At 36.2% G+C, this 18,750-nt stretch overlaps 1 protein-coding gene across 1 annotated transcript in view; it reads right to left on the reverse strand.

Moving 5' to 3' along the window:
- The window catches only part of ITGA1 (integrin subunit alpha 1), a 163,682-nt gene that overhangs the window by 9,734 nt on the left and 135,198 nt on the right, over positions 1-18,750 (reverse strand). Inside the window, exons 19-24 of the mRNA XM_082623787.1 lie at positions 16,559-16,768; positions 14,096-14,176; positions 9,128-9,204; positions 6,602-6,691; positions 5,151-5,253; positions 1,725-1,838 (exon numbers count right to left, since the gene is read on the reverse strand). Of these exons, the coding sequence (XP_082479913.1) occupies positions 1,725-1,838; positions 5,151-5,253; positions 6,602-6,691; positions 9,128-9,204; positions 14,096-14,176; positions 16,559-16,768 (675 nt within the window). The remainder of the gene's footprint in view (positions 1-1,724; positions 1,839-5,150; positions 5,254-6,601; positions 6,692-9,127; positions 9,205-14,095; positions 14,177-16,558; positions 16,769-18,750) is intronic.

Below are 18,750 nucleotides of genomic sequence, written 5' to 3' on the forward strand. Positions count from 1 at the left end.
AACCTGTGAATGATAGCCATTGCCATACCTGAAAGATCCATCTTCGTAAGTGTGCAATATGGAAGAAGCTATTCTGTACCAGCCATATACATATACTACCCCCCCCCGATAATAATTATTGTTACCATGCCATTTTCAATTGTAGTAGATAGCAGTGAGGTTGTTATGGAAAAGGAAGGATGCTAGTAGAACTTACTATTACATAAGTAATACATTCATTAATTTATTTTCATCAAACGTTAGTTTGTAGAGTCCCATAAAATAGAGAGAGAAAAAAATTTAACTCTACTGAGGAAAAAAAAACGGTTAGCAACTGTTAGTCAATACGTTGGCTCATATAATGGTTTATAAAATAAACAAACCAAAAAATCCAGAGAGGGACTTTTGTCTGTATTTATATATTCATCCAATAATATTTTTGGAGTCCCTATACACCAGGGTAAGACACAGTGTGTGTGGGAGGGAGATGTAAGAAAGCGGCCCTATAGATGTTAAAATGCCATGTTTGTAAGTCAGCTGATTCTTGGATGGTTTTTCTAGACTTAATCTAGTAAACCTTTTGCTTCCCTAGGACTCTCTACATCCTTGATAAAAGGTGATAAGGATGAAGGTTCATAAGTAGTAGGACAAGTCTAATTTTATTCTTTCTAGGTTCCCACAAACCTGCTTTTCTGGATTAGAGGTAAATGCTAGCGGTTTATGTTTTCCTTGCCTTTAGGAAAACATTTAAATATTACAAGTCAACCACCACTGTTGCTATTTCTTGATTTCTGAGAATACCTTAACTTAAAATCTCTGCAAAGAAGAGACTGTCAAATGCTGAAATAATGCATGCATTAATTCAATACTTATTGTGATTTTCTATGTTTTAGATACCTAAACCATAAAAATAAACTACCATATTGACTCATTCAATGCTATAGGTACAAAGGGGGCATGATATTGCTAACGCTTGGGATGAGTAAGTAGTATTGTACCGTTTTGGGTGCAGCTGTGTGTGCTTAGGAGCAGTGAAGAAGTCTTTTTATAGGGTGGTTTGATCACTTCAAGCAAATTAAAGGTGCAACAAACTCTTCAGGCATAAGTCAACAATTAGTTATCTAAAATCTGCTCCAGTGGATTGAATAGTGAGCCAAAAGATATGCCCAAGTCCTAATACCTGAAACCTGTGAATATTACCTTATTGGAAAATAGGGCCCTTTGCCGAGGTAACTAAATTACGAATTTCCGGATGAGATCATTCTAAATTTAGGGCAGGCTCTATATCCACTGAAGGGTGTGCTTTAAGAGACAGAAAAGGAGAAGACACTGAAACACAGGGAAGATGGCCCTGTGAAGACAGAGATTGGAGTCATGCTGCCACAAGCCACCAGATGTTAGGAGAGAGGCATGGAACAAAGGGTCCCTCAGAGCCTCCAGAAGGAACCAATATTGTTGACACCTTAGTTTTAGACTCTGGCCTTCAGAGCTGTGAGAGACTAAATTTCTGTTGTTTTCAGCCACCCTGTTTTGGGTAATTTGTTACCACAGCAGCGGTAAGGAACTAATGCCTCTACTCAATAACTAGTGGAAGTCACTATTATTAGTAGTAGTAGTAGTATAATTTTCTAAATGCCTCTCCATGTTACTTTGATAAAATCTATTTATCCCAGAGAATAAAAGGCTTTAGATACAAACTGAAGAAGACAACATAATGACATAACTCCGAGGCACGCATGACTTACCTCAGAAGATGACCACCCACTTGAGTACAGTACAGGAAAACCATCTGATGTCATGTTGGGGAATGAAATTGACAGCTTAAGTTCTGGCATTGGAAAATGCCCACTTTTTCTAATCTACAGGGGAAAAAAAGAAATGTAATCCTTTCTTCCTCTTTCAACAGCAGTTTTTCTGTCTTACATAGGATTTTGGTTCTTAATTGATGAATTAAGGTATGAAATATTTTGAACGCCCCAATGAATGCAGAGGGTTTATGGCACTGTACAGAGAGAATTGGCATAATTAAACAAGCAAAAAATAAAGATGTTTCATGGTCAGTGGTCATATGCATCAGCTAAAATCATATATTGGTCCTTCATCTTCCCAAAATGAGTTAATTTTTTTGTGTCAATTTACCATGCTCATTGTACTTTTCAACACACCAGTCTTTTTGGAGGTGGAAAGGAGGGAGAACACTTACCTGATTCACTCAGAACAGGTGAGCATATTTTTGTTTGCCTCACCCCAGCTTGCTGTAATTCTCTGAGCCCACAAAGTCATTTCTCACCCCAGCTAGATGGTATCTTCCAGTACGGTACAGGCAAACCAGACAGCCATCTCCTTCCCTTCACAATCCTGTCCCCAGCTAGGGTTGTTGTGTCCCTGGCTGTTGGTAATCCAGTCCGATGAGAGTCAGACTGACTCTCATTTCAATCCCCATCTCTTTTATCCATTAACCTAAAATTATCACTTCACATCACATCCTGCCACCAATGGCGATGAAGTGCATAGGGGAGGAAGTCTGGGCAGGATGAAGTTCAGCAGGAAGCTGGACTCACTGTACAGAAGTCCTCGCCTGCTTAGGAGAGGTGCATTGAACTGGGCCAACCAGGTGCAGTCCCCACCCTCTCTACTCCAGGCCCTCAGCCGTCTCCTTGGCCTTTCTGCACTGAATTCTTAGGCGAGCAGGGTGCTCCTTAATCTACAGAGACAGATGCCAGGAAGCCCAACTGACCTCCCTACCTGAGCCTTCTAGACTGAGAGCTACTCAGATCTGGAGCTGTTTTCTGTGGTTGCTGAAGATTAAATGCAACCCTTAACCCTGGAATTCTGGAGATTCCTGACCACCTGTGCCTGGTCTCTTAACCATGTTCCCTGACTCTTATCTTCTTTTTTTTTTTTTTTTTTTTTTTTTTTTTCTTTTTGCGGTATGCGGGCCTCTCACTGTTGTGGCCTCTCCCGTTGCGGAGCACAGGCTCCGGACGCGCAGGCCCAGCGGCCATGGCTCACGGGCCCAGCCGCTCCGCGGCATATGGGATCCTCCCAGACCGGGGCACGAACCCGTATCCCCTGCATCGGCAGGCGGACTCTCAACCACTGCGCCACCAGGGAGGCCCCTTATCTTCTTTTTGTAATATGCCCTGGGCTTGCCTCGCATGACCTCCCAGTCTAATTCCAATTGTTTTTTGATATTTAGTCAGAAATTGGGTATTCTGTAATGCACACTTATTCTTTCTGATTAAAAACAATGTTTCTTATAGATACATTGGAAAATATTGAAAAACAGTAAGTTTCCTAAAATTCTATATTGGTAACATTTTAGTGCACAAATTCCTTTTATATTTGCATATTATGTATCTTATAAAATTTGTATCATATAAAATATGAAATTTGGTGTCCCATTTGTAAAATTTATTATGTCATGGCATCTTCCCATAAATTTACAGATTCTTTGAGTATATGATGTTTATTAGCTGCTTAATGACAACCACAACATCAATATTTATTGTTGACTGTTCCAGACACTGTGCTAATTTTCTCACTTGCATTATTCCCTTTAATCCTGTTAACAACCCTATGAGGTAGATTCTCTTATTATCCCTGTTTTATCTATGAGGAAATAAGGTTAGAATGAGAATAAAGACTTCCAAGGTCACTGAGCTGGTAAAGAGCAGAATTAGGTTTTTCTTTTTCAACTCCAAAAGGTGCCCTCTCAACCATTATAATAGCTGTCTCGCCATGCCCAGGTTTTAATTTTTAAACTAATATAAATAACATTGTTAAGAGTATCTCCGGGTATAAATCTGTTTGTACCACCAATAATTTCCTATGGGAAATTTCTAGCAGTAGAGTTACTGGGTCTCACCTAAAATATGTTCTTTTTTTTTTTTTTTTTAAATTTCATTACTCCAATTTTAGATTTTACCCTGGCAAAATAATCAGAGATAAAAAAGATTTACACTCAGGGATATTCTTAACAATATTATTTATATCAAAATTATTTATAATAGTTTGAGAGTACCTGTTTCAAGTCTGGACCCTAAAAAGTGACAATTCATGAGGATCTACAACATTCAAAGTCTTTCCCTCCCTTCCTTCTTTCCTTCCTGCCTTCCTTTTTTTCTTTCCTTCCTTTCTTCCTTGTTGTTTGCTGAATTCTCTAATCCAGGAAAAGCAAATGGGACTTGAAAAACTGGGTAGCCTACATTTCAAAAATTTACCCCAGTAGTAGAGTGATTGGCATTCATACTAACTTCCTGGGTATACGTTGTCATAGGCATTTCAGCAAAGGGCACAAATAAAAACAATGAAATGTTCTTGAGGGTATTCATTTATTTCCACTTTGTAAGAGAACTCCCTTTTTTCATCGTTGCCAGTTCCCAAAGAGATTGAGACCATCTTCACTTCTAATAATGTTGCATTATTTCATACTTTTGAATACAGTTTTAAATCCTCCATCATTTGAATTGGACGCTCTTTTACTTGCATAATATTAACTTGAGTCTGTGTCTGTAAGTAGGCAGTACCTAAAATGACAGCCTGGCTCAGCTCCATAATTACTTATTATAATGGTTAGGAAAAGTCTGTTATGAAGGGTTCAAAAATAGAAATATCATTTCTATTTAGAAATGATAGAAATATCATTAATAGAAATATCAAAAATAGAAAATATCATTTAAGGAGGTGATAGTAGGAACACCAGTAAGTTATGGTATAATATATATGAAAGGTAGCAAGGAGCAGAATAAGATACAAATTTATTTGTTGAGTAGGGAAATTATTACCAAGACAATGTGAAATAATCAATTTCTGAAATAGTCATGTTATTTTTTAAGAAGTGCTTTTCTCAGTTATACTAAAAAATGCAAATAAAGTCTACATGTTTATAGGTAGCGTCTACTTGGTCCCCTATTTTTTCTACGAATTTATTATAATTAATTATGTCATAAGGAAATTAGGGACTTGAGCCTTTAAAGTAGCTTAAAAGTATAATCATCATCAATTTAAATAAAATTATTTTAAATTAGTGAAATATAAAGAAAAATATGCTGGAACATAGAGATTAACTGTTGAACAAACATGTCTGTATGTGTCTGTTAATACTTTTATTTAACTTATAAACTTACAAATAACTCTTTTACAACACTAATTTAGAGGTAATTTCTTACCAAGTAGAAGATATTAATTTCATTTCCAATGTCCTCAGTAGAATTAATAACTTCAGGGACTGTCTCGTTGGCCGCAATTGAAATATGGTATTCACTTGCAGAGCTTAAAAGAATTAATTGGAAGAAGAAAAGTAAAACACAACAAAGTTTAACTTTTACTTCACCTCACTCTTTTTCTTTCCTTATACCAGGTAATCCCACAAAAAGTACTTATAGAGATTTCAAATCAAAGGCAAATTCTTTTACCCTGAAATCTAAAGTTAAATCTTTGAGGAGAGTGAGAAAGATTATAATTTAATTCCATACTTACTGATGCTAAAATATGTCCAGTTTTTAAAGTAAAAGTTTCATTGTTACAAAGTGAAAAGTTTTCATTAATTCGCTAATATCATATACATTTAGTGAATAATCAGGCTAAAACTTGGTATTTTTAATAGTGCTCAATTTAAATAGATTTTTAAAATGTGTTACCTTTTCACAACTTAAAGTTCTATATTTACTGCTAAATTTAAAAGTTCAGTCTTTCTCATACAACTTCTCCATGTTCTTTGGATGAACTTGGTAGAATGAAATGTAATATAAACATATTTAAAAGCAGTACTTCAGTTTAGAGAAGACAAATAAGAAATATTTATTTGTTTAAATAAATGAAAAATTCTTGGGAAAAGTCAGTGTACCAAGAGAAGTGGAAGCAGAAAAATAGAAAACAGCCAATAGAATTAAAGGCTAAGAAATAGAAGCAAAATCTACATGTATATCATACAATTCTTTCATTTTTGTCATCTGTTATCAGTAAAAGGAAAGTGCCATAGAAAATAAATTAATAATATGACAAGACTCTTAGACTAAACTTGCCACAGATTCTTGTACTTTTTGTACACTGTGCACATTTATCTAGCAAAAGTCTTGAGTCCTGCTTATAGAAATTTGCCAACATGAGTGGTGTTTGGATAGATCAGAAGTTCTTAGGAAAAAGGGTGGTTTATGAATAATGGGAGAAATAAATAGCTCTTGTCAATGAGCAATAGTTTAATCTTGAATGTCCAGAATGGGCATGCTAATCAGATCCCATACAATGAGAACAAGAGCCAAGAAATATGTTGGTGACCTCTAAGAACATCGCCTTTTGTGAAGGATTTCTGAGTCTTCACCTTGCATTTAGCAGTTAAGATGGGATTGCTAATGCAATCCGGTATCATTAGCACCTTACATTTTAGATTATTTGGGATGCTGATTCTCAATTTTTAGAGTGCACCAGAATCACCTGGAGTGTTTAACACAGATTTCTGTCCCCCCTCCCCCCCAGAATTTCTGATTCAGTAGGTCTGGGGTGGGGCAGAGAATCTGCCTAATAAGCTCCCAGGTGATTCTGATGCACTTGGCCAGGGACCACAAGCTGAGATCCACCGGGCTATAGGAAGCATCAACATGAAAGTGCGGTGTTCTCCTACCTGTAAAACTGTAGTCCAACTTCATATTTTACAGGGATAGAAACGTTTACTTCATTATCAAAAAGGGCTTCAGGTGGCTCTTCACTGTCACTAGAAAACATACAGCACAGTTGGACAAATCATTAAACCATTGACTACAGACCTTTCTAAGCATTTGAATGAGAAGCTTATTTTGGCAACTAAATAAAGCACACACACGACATGTGTGGGATCCTTGATTTTTAAAAAAATTTCAGTGTGGAGAGGGAGATCAGAGATGTGTATTGTTAAAAGTTGTCGAGGTGATTCTGAAGTGAAGCGAGGGTTGAAAACCACACTGATTTAGTATGAGGTTTCTCAAACATCTATGAGAATAATGATAAGTATCCTTGGGTCAATGGTTAAATACACAGATTTTGGGGCTTCTCTCCTAGAAAAATGCGGATTTAGTAGGTCCGAGTTAGGACTCATGAATTTGTGTTTTTTAATACAAATCACACAGGTGATTCTTATTTATCACAGATGAGGCCCTTGTGAAGAGACATGCCTAGGATCACACAGCTGAGAGTAAATCTGAAATTTTTTGTCCTTTAATAGTCTTTCTATACCTTGTACTTGATGATTGTATTATTTGTTGAGTACTTATTCCCCTGATTTTAGTTATCGTTTCAATTATATATTATGTAAATGCATGCATATATTTTATACATACATATACACACACGTATCTCATACTCTTCTGTCTTAAAAAAGAGTACATCGAAATAATATAATAGTAACCAACACCGGCTCTGGGGCCAGAGTGCATGAAATTGCTCTTGGACATAGACCCACTTTGGGAAAGTTATTTAACCTCTCTGTGCTTTGGTTTCTTCATCTATAAAATGGGGGTTTTACCATTAAATTCTTAATAAATGGTGAGTACCAAGTGTAAAATACTTAACATTGTGCCTAGGACATAGGAAATACTCAATAAATATTAGATTTCATTATTATTATGACACACACCTCTCTACCAAGTGACTAAGCACCTAGCATTTTGTCTCACAGAATGGGCATAGAGTACCCATTAATGGCTCTGCTTATTCCCAAGTGTATCAGCGGCTTGGTATGTGTGATGGGGCAGTGAAGGCAGCTCCCTGCCCTGGGTTATAGATGTATGTGTGATTGGGCTTTTGCTGTGAACGGTCCCGTTCCACACTGCAGCTAAGTTAATATTCCAAAGAAACAGCTCTGTATTTATGACTGCACCCCTCAAAAACTTCTCTGGCTCCTCATGGCCTGTTCAACTAAGAAAAGATACCCCATTTTGAAATTCAATACTTACTGTAACATGGTAAGATGTACACTCACTGTAACATGGTAAGATGTAAACTCCATGTTTATCTTCCATTATTCCTTTATGTATTCTCTATATTTGCACTAAAATGGATCAGCCAATATTCCCCCAAATAGATCTAGTGGTCTGCCTTTGAGTTTTGCTCAAGCTGTAAATTTTGCCTGAAATGTTCCATTTAACTACCGACCAACCTCTCTGAATTGCTACCCACCCTTTAAGGTCCTTCTCAATTATAACCTCCTTGATAAAGCTTTCTTGGATTCTCATTGCCAAGCAGATGTAATTTCACCCTCCATTAAGTCTCTGACACATGGCTTATATTTCTCTAATGAATGTTCCTTGTTTTATCTGGTATTATAATAATTTAAATACTAGTCTCAGTCCCCTACTGTAATATTCACCCCATGAAGAGGTTCATGCCCTTATTTAATTTTATATTCCCTAAGTGACAAATTCAATATTTTGTCCATAATAGATCTCAAATAAATATCTGTTGAATTGAACTGAATTGAGCATACAGAATTAACACATCTATTAATTCATTTTCTCACTTATTCACTACTCACTAATTCATTCATTCTCACTCTACATTTATTTAGTGATTATTAGATTTTTTTTTTACTGGGGAATAAAATAACAAATGATAAAAGTTTACCTCAAGTTGCTTATGGTCCAGTGGATAGTTATACTTAGAAGAAAGGTAAGCGCTATTTCAATTTCCTTATTAGACTTTTGTTATTTTTAGTTTGTGTATTCTACGCCATTTCAGAAGCTTTGACTGATTTGAATAAAATTTATTAAACTACAAAAGGGTATCATAAAATTTTAAGTCCCTCTAATGATTCAGTTGACCTTGATGGGCAGTCAGTAAAAGTTTTTAAATTAGAAAAGCCTGTAAAATTTTAAACGGATTTAAATGCAATTTGGCAGATATAAGTGACGTGTGATTACAACATGTTTTATAGCTCGTAGAACCAATGATTTAATCCAGTTAGATGTATTATGTCTATTAAATGAAAATTTCTTTATTTTGCTGATGATTCATAAGGATGTTTTTGTGAAGCAAAGGGGTTCACTGCCTTCTACTTCTACTGATCCCATAAAAGCTGTAAGAAGTTCTAGTCAGTCTATAAAACAAAATATTTTAAATACACGAAAGAAATTATATGCATGCATACACATACACTCATGCACACATAGGAACCAACCTTGTTGTACTTAAATGAATGATCACATTTTCCATGAGATAAGATGAGTTAAACTGAAATAATATTTTGAATGTTACCTATAAAATAAAAATATCTTTAGTAACAGATAAAGAAGTAGAATGTTTGCTTTGATTAAAACATTAAATTATATAAATGATATTTTATCATATTACCACGTCTACCAGATCACAATCATAAACAATGTTATTATGAAATGGTCATAATTAAAGCCTCTTTAAAATGGAAACTTCAAGTACCAGCAACCATCTATATCTATCCATTATAAAACAGGGGAACACATTGAATTCCATTGATTTGATAGTATAAAAAAGTTGTGGACCTTTAAGGAATAACAAAAACAATACAAAACAAAATAAAAGTCTTGGCTATTTAAAATAAACTATAAGCATCATAACTTTAAAAAGCAGTGAGTTTTGTTTATAAATTGCAGAATTAAAACAATATCCAAGAAAAGCTGGAAAATGTTTTTGTTTTACTGACACTCAAATACAGGAAGTAACTTACTTTTGAGAAACTATGCCTGAGCACATGAATTATGTAATTCATGGTTCTTTATAAATACCAACAGGCAGAACAAAAACTAGATTACTCGTTAAAGAAATATGTCATCAGCAGAATTCTAGTCCAAGAGGCCTCATAATAATGCTTACACACCCAATAATGTGCTGAGGTATTTTGGAATTTGGGCCAGCAAAATTGATAGTTCAAAACGTACAATTAATAAATGCTACCTAAAATTTTATCTTTGTGACTAGACAAGATTTGATACTTAAAGCTCTTTTATTCAATTTAGGCACCATTTATAGAAGGGGTGACTAGAATTCAGGGATCTTGAGATTTGCCTGGTCATACACTCTAATGTGTAGAATTTTCTTCTCCCACTTATTTTTTTGAGTTAGTTTTTTAAAAAATAGTTCTTCTAAGAATCTGAAGCTCTATAGTTTTCTTCTTGCTTTGAAATAGTAATCACAATTCCAGTAGAAGCTTTATTGGGTGGGTCAAATTGCCAGAGTCTCTCAGTGAGCTCCTTTTTCCCTGATTGTTCTTAGCCCTCTGACTGGCCTGGACATTTGTCCTAGCATTCCTGATTGAGTCTTCAGATGGAGGGAAGAGACTAGCCGAGAAGCGGGGCTGAAGAAGCTGCCTATGCATATTGACCTGATTCTGAAATGCTTACACATCAAATCTAAAAATATATTCTAAGTGTAAAGCCCATGTAAAAATTACTTGCACGTTATCTTTCCATCTCTCTACTGATGACAATGAAACACTTTGAGTAAAGCTTTTGCCCTAAGCACCAAAGAATTGCTAAAGAAAGGAAGAGATGGTTAAGAAATTATTAAGATTTCAATTAATGTCTCCAATGATTGGGATATAACAGAGGGTATATCATTATTCTTTAGGAAATAGAGATAATTCCAAGGTTAATTGAAGTGGTCAAAGGAAGGAGTAGACATGAGTTGACATTCCTTATTTCCATGTCAAATTAGAGGAATTAGGAGTGTTTTTTTTTTCAGAAGTGATGTGTATCTTATAGATTTGTAGGGAAGGAATGCAAATTCACAGTATATTTCATTTGAGATAGTCAAGAAACAGAGTTTATGATGGGGTTCAAAAGTAAATTGGTACATCTAGTTAGTTCTATAAGCTAAAATGGACATAGAAAATATTTATTGAATTTAATGATAATTATTATGATTCATGGTTGGTATCCTAAATCACTAGTAACCATGCCACATGTGTTAAAGGGAAAGGCCTTTCTGAATTCTCATTTGCAAAAAGAAGAGCTAAAAGATTTCATTATCGATAATTTGTCATTAAGGATTTCACTATAGATAGACATCTGCCATTTCCAGATGTCCAAACCAGTGTTTGTCAACTTTTTAGGATGTGTGTTAAAGATGTCAGGGATCTATTTTGAAGTCTTATAAAAATATTATAATCTAAGAAAGTTGAAATAAATATTGGGATAGTATTTCTCTTTTTTTGTTTAAGTCTATGTCAAGTAAATAAAATATCTTCTTATTTTAATCATTTTGATTAATTAAAGATTTCCCTCCTTAACTCAATAGTGAATAAGGAGCAAATATTCATACTGAAAAGCAACCTTCACTGAAAATACATGCAAATACCATGTTTATCATTAAATGAGATAATTATTCTCTGCTGTTCACGGAAACAAATACTTCTTTATTTTTTATTTTATTTTATTTTATTTTTTGATTTATTTATTTATTTATTTTATCTTTGGCTGTGTTGGGTCTTCGTTGCTGTGCATGGGTTTTCTCTAGTTGCGGTGAGCAGGGGCTACTCTTCATTGCAGTGTGCAGGCTTCTCATTGTGGTGGCTTCTCTTGTTGCGGAGCATGGGCTCTAGGTGCATGGGCTTCAGTAGTTGTGGCACGCGGGTTCAGTAGCTGTGGCTCACAGGCTCTATAGCATAGGCTCAGTAGTTGTGGCACACAGGCTTAGTTGCTCCTCAGCATGTGGGATCTTCCCAGACCAGGGATGGAACCCATGTCCCCTGCACTGGCAGGTGGATTCTCAACCACTGTGCCACCAGGGAAGCCCATAAGTATTTCTTTAAAAAGAGATGAAAGAACTCTTCTCTCTTCTATTCAATTAGTATGGTTCTAGGCAGGGCAATTAGGTAAGAAAAAGGAATAGAAGGCATTGGATTGGAAAGGATGCCTCTATTTGCAGATGACATGATCTTATATATAGAATATCCTAAGGAATCCTCTAAAAAAACTATTAGAACTAATAAATAATTCCAGCAAGATTGCAGGGTAAAAGATCAGTATGAAAAAAAAAACTGTATCTCTATGCATTAGCAATAAACAATCTGAAAATGAATTTAAAGATTTCCATTAAAACAGCATCAAAAGGAATAAAATGTTTAGAAATATATTTAACAAAGGAGATGCAAACTTGTATTCTGAAAACTACAAAACAGTTTTGAAGGTGGAAAGACATCCCATGCTCATGGGTCAGAAAAGTTAATATTTTTAAGTTGGTAACACTCCCCAAATAGATCTACAGATTCAATGTAATACCCACCGAACTCCCAGCTGGCTTTTTATTTTTTTTTGCAGAAACTGACAAGCTGATTCTAAAATACAAATGGAAATGCAAGGGACGTGGAATAGCCAAACAATTTTGAAAAAAGAAGCATAGTCAGAAGACTTACAATTCCTGATTTCAAAACTTACAACAAAGCTACGGTAATCAAAACAACATGGTACTGTCATGAAGACAGACATATAGATCAATGAAATACAACAAAGATACAAGAAATAAACCCATGTGTTTATGGTCCACTGATTTTCAACAAGAGTGCCAAGACAATTCAATGGGGGAATGGATAGTCTTTTCAATAAATGGTGTGGGAATATCCACAGAGAATGAAGTTGGACTCTTTACTTACACCACACACAAAAGTCCATCAAAATGGATCATAGATCTAAATATAAGGGCTAAAACTGTAAAGCTCTTGGAAAAAACAGGAGTAACTGTGCCTTTGTTAGGCAAAGTCTTCCTAGATATGCTACCAAAAGCATGAATGACAAAAGAATAAATAAATAAATTGGACTTCATCAAAGTAAACACTTTTGCGCTCCAAAGAACACCATCAAGAAAATGAAAAGATAACTTACAGAATGGAAGAAAATATTTGCAAATCATTTCTGATAAGAGACTTGCATGTAGAATATACAAAGATCTCTTACAACCGAATAATCAAAAAGACATCCCAATTAAAAAATAGGTAAACAATCTGAATAGACATTACTCAAAAAAAAAATACACATGGTCAATAAGCACATGAAAAGATGTAACTTCATTAGCCATTAGGGAAATGCAAATCAAAACATCAATGAGATACTACTTCACACCCACCAGGATGGCTATACTAAAAAGACAGGTAGCAACAATGCAGAGAAATTGGAATCCTCATACATTGTCAGCAGGAATGTAAAATGGTACAGTCACTTTGGAAAACAGTTTTGCAGTTCCCCAAAATGTTACATTAGTTACCATATAACTCAGCAATTCCACCCCTAGGTTTATATCCAAGAGAATTGAAAACATGTGTCCATACCAAACCTATACACAAATATCCATAGAAATATTATTTATAGCAGCAAAAAAGTGGAAACAACCCAAATGCCCATCAACTGATAAATGAATAAATAAAATTTGATATATTCATACAATGGAATATTGTTTGGAAATCTAAAAAAAATGAATTACTAATAGATGAACCTTGAAAACATTACGCTAAGTGAAAGAAGCCAGTCAGCCCGTCACAAAAGACCACATATCGTATGATTCCATTTATATGAAATGTCAGAATAGGCAAATCCATAGAGAAAGAAAGTAGATTAGTGGTTGCCTGGGATTGATGGAGGGGTTATCGAGGAAAAAAACAGCAGTAACTAGTGATGCATACAGGGTATCTTTGTTGGGTGTGAAAATGTTATAGGATCCATTGTGGTGATGGTACACAATTCACAATTTGGTGAATATACTAAAACCCACTGAACTTTAAATGAGTGAATTTTGTGGTATGTGAATTATATCTCAGTGAGGTTATTATTTTTAAAAAAGAGAAATGGAAGTAGAGTTTCTATACAAAATTCTAAACCAACTGGTTTGAAAGATTCTTCTTCCTACAGTAGAAAAGCGTACTACATAGGCGACACTAATACCAGAATTTCCCAGCTCCATTTATCATATAAGCTGTAGAGTAAAATTTCTTAACTTTGTCCTGGTGTTTGAGTTTGACCCATGCCACAATTGCCTTTTGATTTCAAGATCTCACAATTTTGAATTCAATCTTGTTCATCTATGTCATCCTAAACTACCACTAGAAGGATTTATATATTTGGCTTTGAGCAGATTATTTTTCATATCCAATTGCCACCTGTATTTTCTATAATCTGCTTACCATTTCTCCTCTTCTTAGGAAAGGATATCCAACTTTACATGTGATATTATGATTGGATTCACAACTGTCTTTTTGGATAGCCTAGGAAGAGAAAGTAAACAGAATTAGAGTAGACACGCAGGTGAAATACTTAACCTTGATGGTCTAGAATTTTCCCAGCTGAGCCTTAGACTGCTTTGCTAGGATTTGTTTCTCAGTATAGTTGTGAGAATCACAGCATTCTGGGATTACTTGTCCCACAGCCCATGGCAATGTGAAAACATCACTTCGGTTAAGGATGGCTGTAGGATGAAGTGCATCACACCAGCCTGTCTAGATCTTCCACTGAAAAATGGGAGTACTAACAGCATCTAGCTCACAGGGTGAATAGGTCGCTGCACAAAATAACCCACACATACTGGACTGACACATGGAAGCCCACAGTGAATGGCTGTCACTGGAGGAGTGGGTAAGAGCTTGATTTCTGACCTGGAAACACCAGGATTTAAACTCTGACTACCACTGTTAGCTTTATCCTTGTCAGGACTCCTCACTCCTCTGGGCCTGATTTTCTGTCAAGTGGGGTTAGTCGAACTCTATCTATCTCATCAAAGTGAAAATGACCTTGAATATGAGGCTTACCAGTATTTTACATACCAATAAGAAGGAAACAATAATGCTGCCTGTTAACTTAACATAGCAATTGTAAAATGCAATTACAGAAATGTTAAATTGTGAAAAAAGGGGTTTATCTTAGAATCTCTGTAGTATAATAATACCTATGTACAAAGGAATTAATGAGAGTTAAATAACTATGAATAAGTAGAACTTGTAGAACAGTTTCTGACACATAATATGACTCACGAAAAGACTGCCATTATTATTATTACTATTGTTGTCATTAATAGGAGGAGAAGAGAGGCCTTGTTGATTTCATAGCTCTGCCTCTCTGCCAAGGCCATGAAGTCATTTGAAGAAGATACAATGATATTTAATATAGTCCTCTTTTCTGAGAAGAATTCAGTGGTAATATTTTCCCAGCATCTATTTGCACATTTGGATTTTTAATTAATATTCTTTCCTGAATCTAAAATAGGTGGTAGTATAGGATGGATAAACAAGGTCTGACTGTATAGCACAGGGTATTCAAAATCCTGTGAGAAGCCATAATGGAAAAGAATATGAAAAAGAATATGTATATATATGTGTATAACTGAGTCACTTTGCTGTACAGAAGAAATTAACACAATATTGTAAATCAACAATACTTCAATAAAATAAAAAAACTATAAAGAACTTAGAATAGTACATATCAGTAATAAATGTTTATTATTATAAAATAAAATAGGTGGTAGTAATATAGGACATTTTTAAAGCCTATGTTAATATCATGTCCCTAAGTGATATCCTAATAAATGGAGAGAAATGTCAGTGAAAATCTGAATTTATAGAAACTAGACAATTAAAGTGTTTAATATTGTATATAATAAGTGTATTTGCTTTTAATATGAATTATATATATTACTAACTCATATATACTGAATTTTAATTCAGGGGAATTCATTCAGAGATCAGAATTAAAAGCAAAGTTCAAATTTGGAAGTATTAATTAATCCTGATAGAGCATCTTATGCAGCTGTATGTTATTGCCAAAATAATAAAAAACTTCTGGGGAATTCCCTGGTGGTCCAGTGGTTAGGACCTGGCACTTTCACTGCCAGGGGCCTGGGTTCGATCACTGGTCAGGGGAGTAAGATCCTGCAAGCTGTGTGGCATGGCCAAAAGAAACAAAACAAAACAAAAACTAAAACAACCTTCTTCATGACAATGAGACATAATCATTTAATAAATCTCTCTTGCCAGTTTAAGGATTGTGCATAGAAAAAGTAGGGAATGGTATCGATTTTTTTGCATGTAAATTTTTTGTTATTGTTCAGCACGTGTATTACTCCTTCCTGCCCTTCTGTTAAACTGTTTTGACTTTGAGTGTTGTGTTTATTTTTTTTCTTGACTCAAGTCTCAATTTCAGTGGTGTAAGGCTTCTTACACCACTGCATAAAGCATAAAGTTTCCCGCTGCGGAGCACAGGCTCCGGATGCGCAGGCTCAGCAGCCATGGCTCATGGCCCCAGCCACTCCGTGGCATGTGGGATCTTCCCGGACCGGGGCACGAACCCGTGTCCCCTGCCTTGGCAGGCGGACTCTCAACCACTGCGCCACCAGGGAAGCCCATGCATAAAGTTTTGGTATATCAGAGATCCTTTCCTCATACTGAATCCAAGAAGAGTTGTAGAGCTCTAAAGAAATATATCCAAAAAAAGCTTTTAAAAAAATCTTGGTCCTTTCACCATCAGTGAGTTCTAATTTTGTACAAAATGCTTTCTATTCTAAAATCAATGTAATAAAAATTTACTTCAGTAGTATGAAAAGTAGGTTCAACATGTGAGTATTACAAGAATAAATAAATGTAAAACTAAAAGTTTACCTCAATTCCTGAAAAAATTAGATTTGGAGAATAATTTACTATGGTTCTGGTGTTATAGGCACTGTCCTCTTTATTTTTGACTGTGAGGCTAACATTGAACTTGTCATTGTGGGACCTGACAATAAGCAGGCCCTTTTCTGTGGTGGAGACATCCAGGGTGAGGTCCGAGATACATTTTTCCTTGTTTCCACAATCTTTGGCAAAGGGAATCTGAAATATTCACAGAAAAACATTTTTCAAACTTTAGCTGGGCATTATTGAAAATTACCTATGAACTTGCATAAAAGAAATGACATACTGCCGAAAGAAGAAAATCATAAAGAGAATAGATTTCACTGCAGAAATCATAAGGAATTTTTACAGTTGTTCCTATAATTGATCAGGGAAAATCATAACCTTTACTTTTGGTTATAAATTTTTCCATTCCTTTAAGGAATGCACAGTTTTCACAGATGTTTTTCAATGGCTTTCGTCTGCCAGAGTAGAACAGTTTCAAAGAAATAAGTCAAGTACTCTACGATCCAAAGTTATGAGAGAACACTGTAACACTCACCTCTGATTATGAGATTTTCTATTTAAAAGAATCAAATACCTAGGATCATAATAGCCTCAGTCAAGAGGGTAGAAAATGAGCAAGCCACATAACTGGGAGCTTCCCTTGACTCCTTTTCTTCATTAAGCCCTTCCCCTTATCTAATCCATCACCAAGAACAGTCCATTCTACCGCTATTCTAAATATTTCCCACAGCTCTCCTTACGTCTCCATTTCCACCACCACCTCTAGTCCAACCCATCTTATTTCCTCCCTAGACTAAAGTAACAGCTTCCTGACTGGTTTCCCACACCCACTCTTGATTCCCTCCAATCATTCACCACTGTGCAGCTGAAGTAATCCTTAAAAAAAAAAAAAAATCCAGTGCTATCAGTGAACCAATTAAAACCAACAATGGCATTCCATGGCTCCTCAAAGACATTTAAAATCTGTGCAGTGGCAAAAAGTCCTGGTGATCTGGCTCCTGCCTGTGCCTCCTGCCTCATCCCACATGACCTTCCACACTTGCTCTTCAGCTTCAGCCATGCTAGTGATTTTAGTTTAGTTCCTTTTATGCCTCAGAACCTTTGCACATATCCCTCTGCTTGGACCACTGCTCTTCCACTTCCTAGGCTTCAGGTCTCAAATGCAATGTCATAGGTTCCAGGGAGCACCCCTGAAACACTTCAGTCTAGCAAAAGTTCCCATTGAGCTCTGGAAGTTCTCCAGAGCATGTGCTTTAATTACTACCTAATACCTATTTCCTAGGTTAGACTGTAAGCTCTGATGTCTGGTACACATAAGATGCTCAATAAATATATTTGGAAGGGAGAAGGGAAAGCAGAAGATAGGTGCGGGGGAAAGCTAATTCTCCACCACCAGTGATTCCTCCATTGGTGCCACACTTGTGACCCCATCCTTTTACCCACTCACTCACTCTTTCTCAGGGGTGGGACAGTAGACTCTGTGAATTTGGAAGCAATAACTAGGTGAACACAGCTCAGTCCCTTCTTGTCTCTTCTGCTCTTGGGGTGGTGGTGAGCTCATGGGAAGCATACATCTACATTTCCATTCTGCAAGTTTTACAAGGTGGGCCCCTGGGAAGGCCCGAGATTGCTGGCCTGAGATTGCTGAGCACTGCTAATGACCTATTTGGTTACCTGTGGTCTATGCCTGGCTCCGTAGGAGGACACCCATTATACCCAAACCATGCCCTGCAACCCAGTGTTCATTAGTAATAAAGGGGAGTTCCAATTGGCCAATCCATGTCTTTCGTTCGATTGGTCCTAAATTTAGGAGCGATAAAAATAGGTGTCATTTATAAGTTCCCTTAAACTCCAACAGTAGAAAGTTAGAAGAATTGGGAAAAGTCTAGAAGAGTCTAATTCTTTTTTTTTTTTTTTTGTGGTACGCGGGCCTCTCACTGTTGTGGCCTCTCCCGTTGCGGAGCACAGGCTCCGGACGCGCAGGCTCAGCGGCCATGGCTCACGGGCCCAGCCGCTCCGCGGCATGTGGGATCTTCCCGGACTGGGGCACGAACCTGTGTCCCCTGCATCGGCAGGTGGACACTCAACCACTGTGCCACCAGGGAAGCCCTAATTCTTTTTAAAAATATATATATAATATAATAGATTTAGGCTTCTGTGTATACACTTGTTTA

The sequence above is a fragment of the Mesoplodon mirus genome (genome assembly GCF_964341445.2).
Source record: "Mesoplodon mirus genome assembly, chromosome: 5".
NCBI classification, from domain to species: Eukaryota; Metazoa; Chordata; class Mammalia; order Artiodactyla; family Ziphiidae; genus Mesoplodon; species Mesoplodon mirus.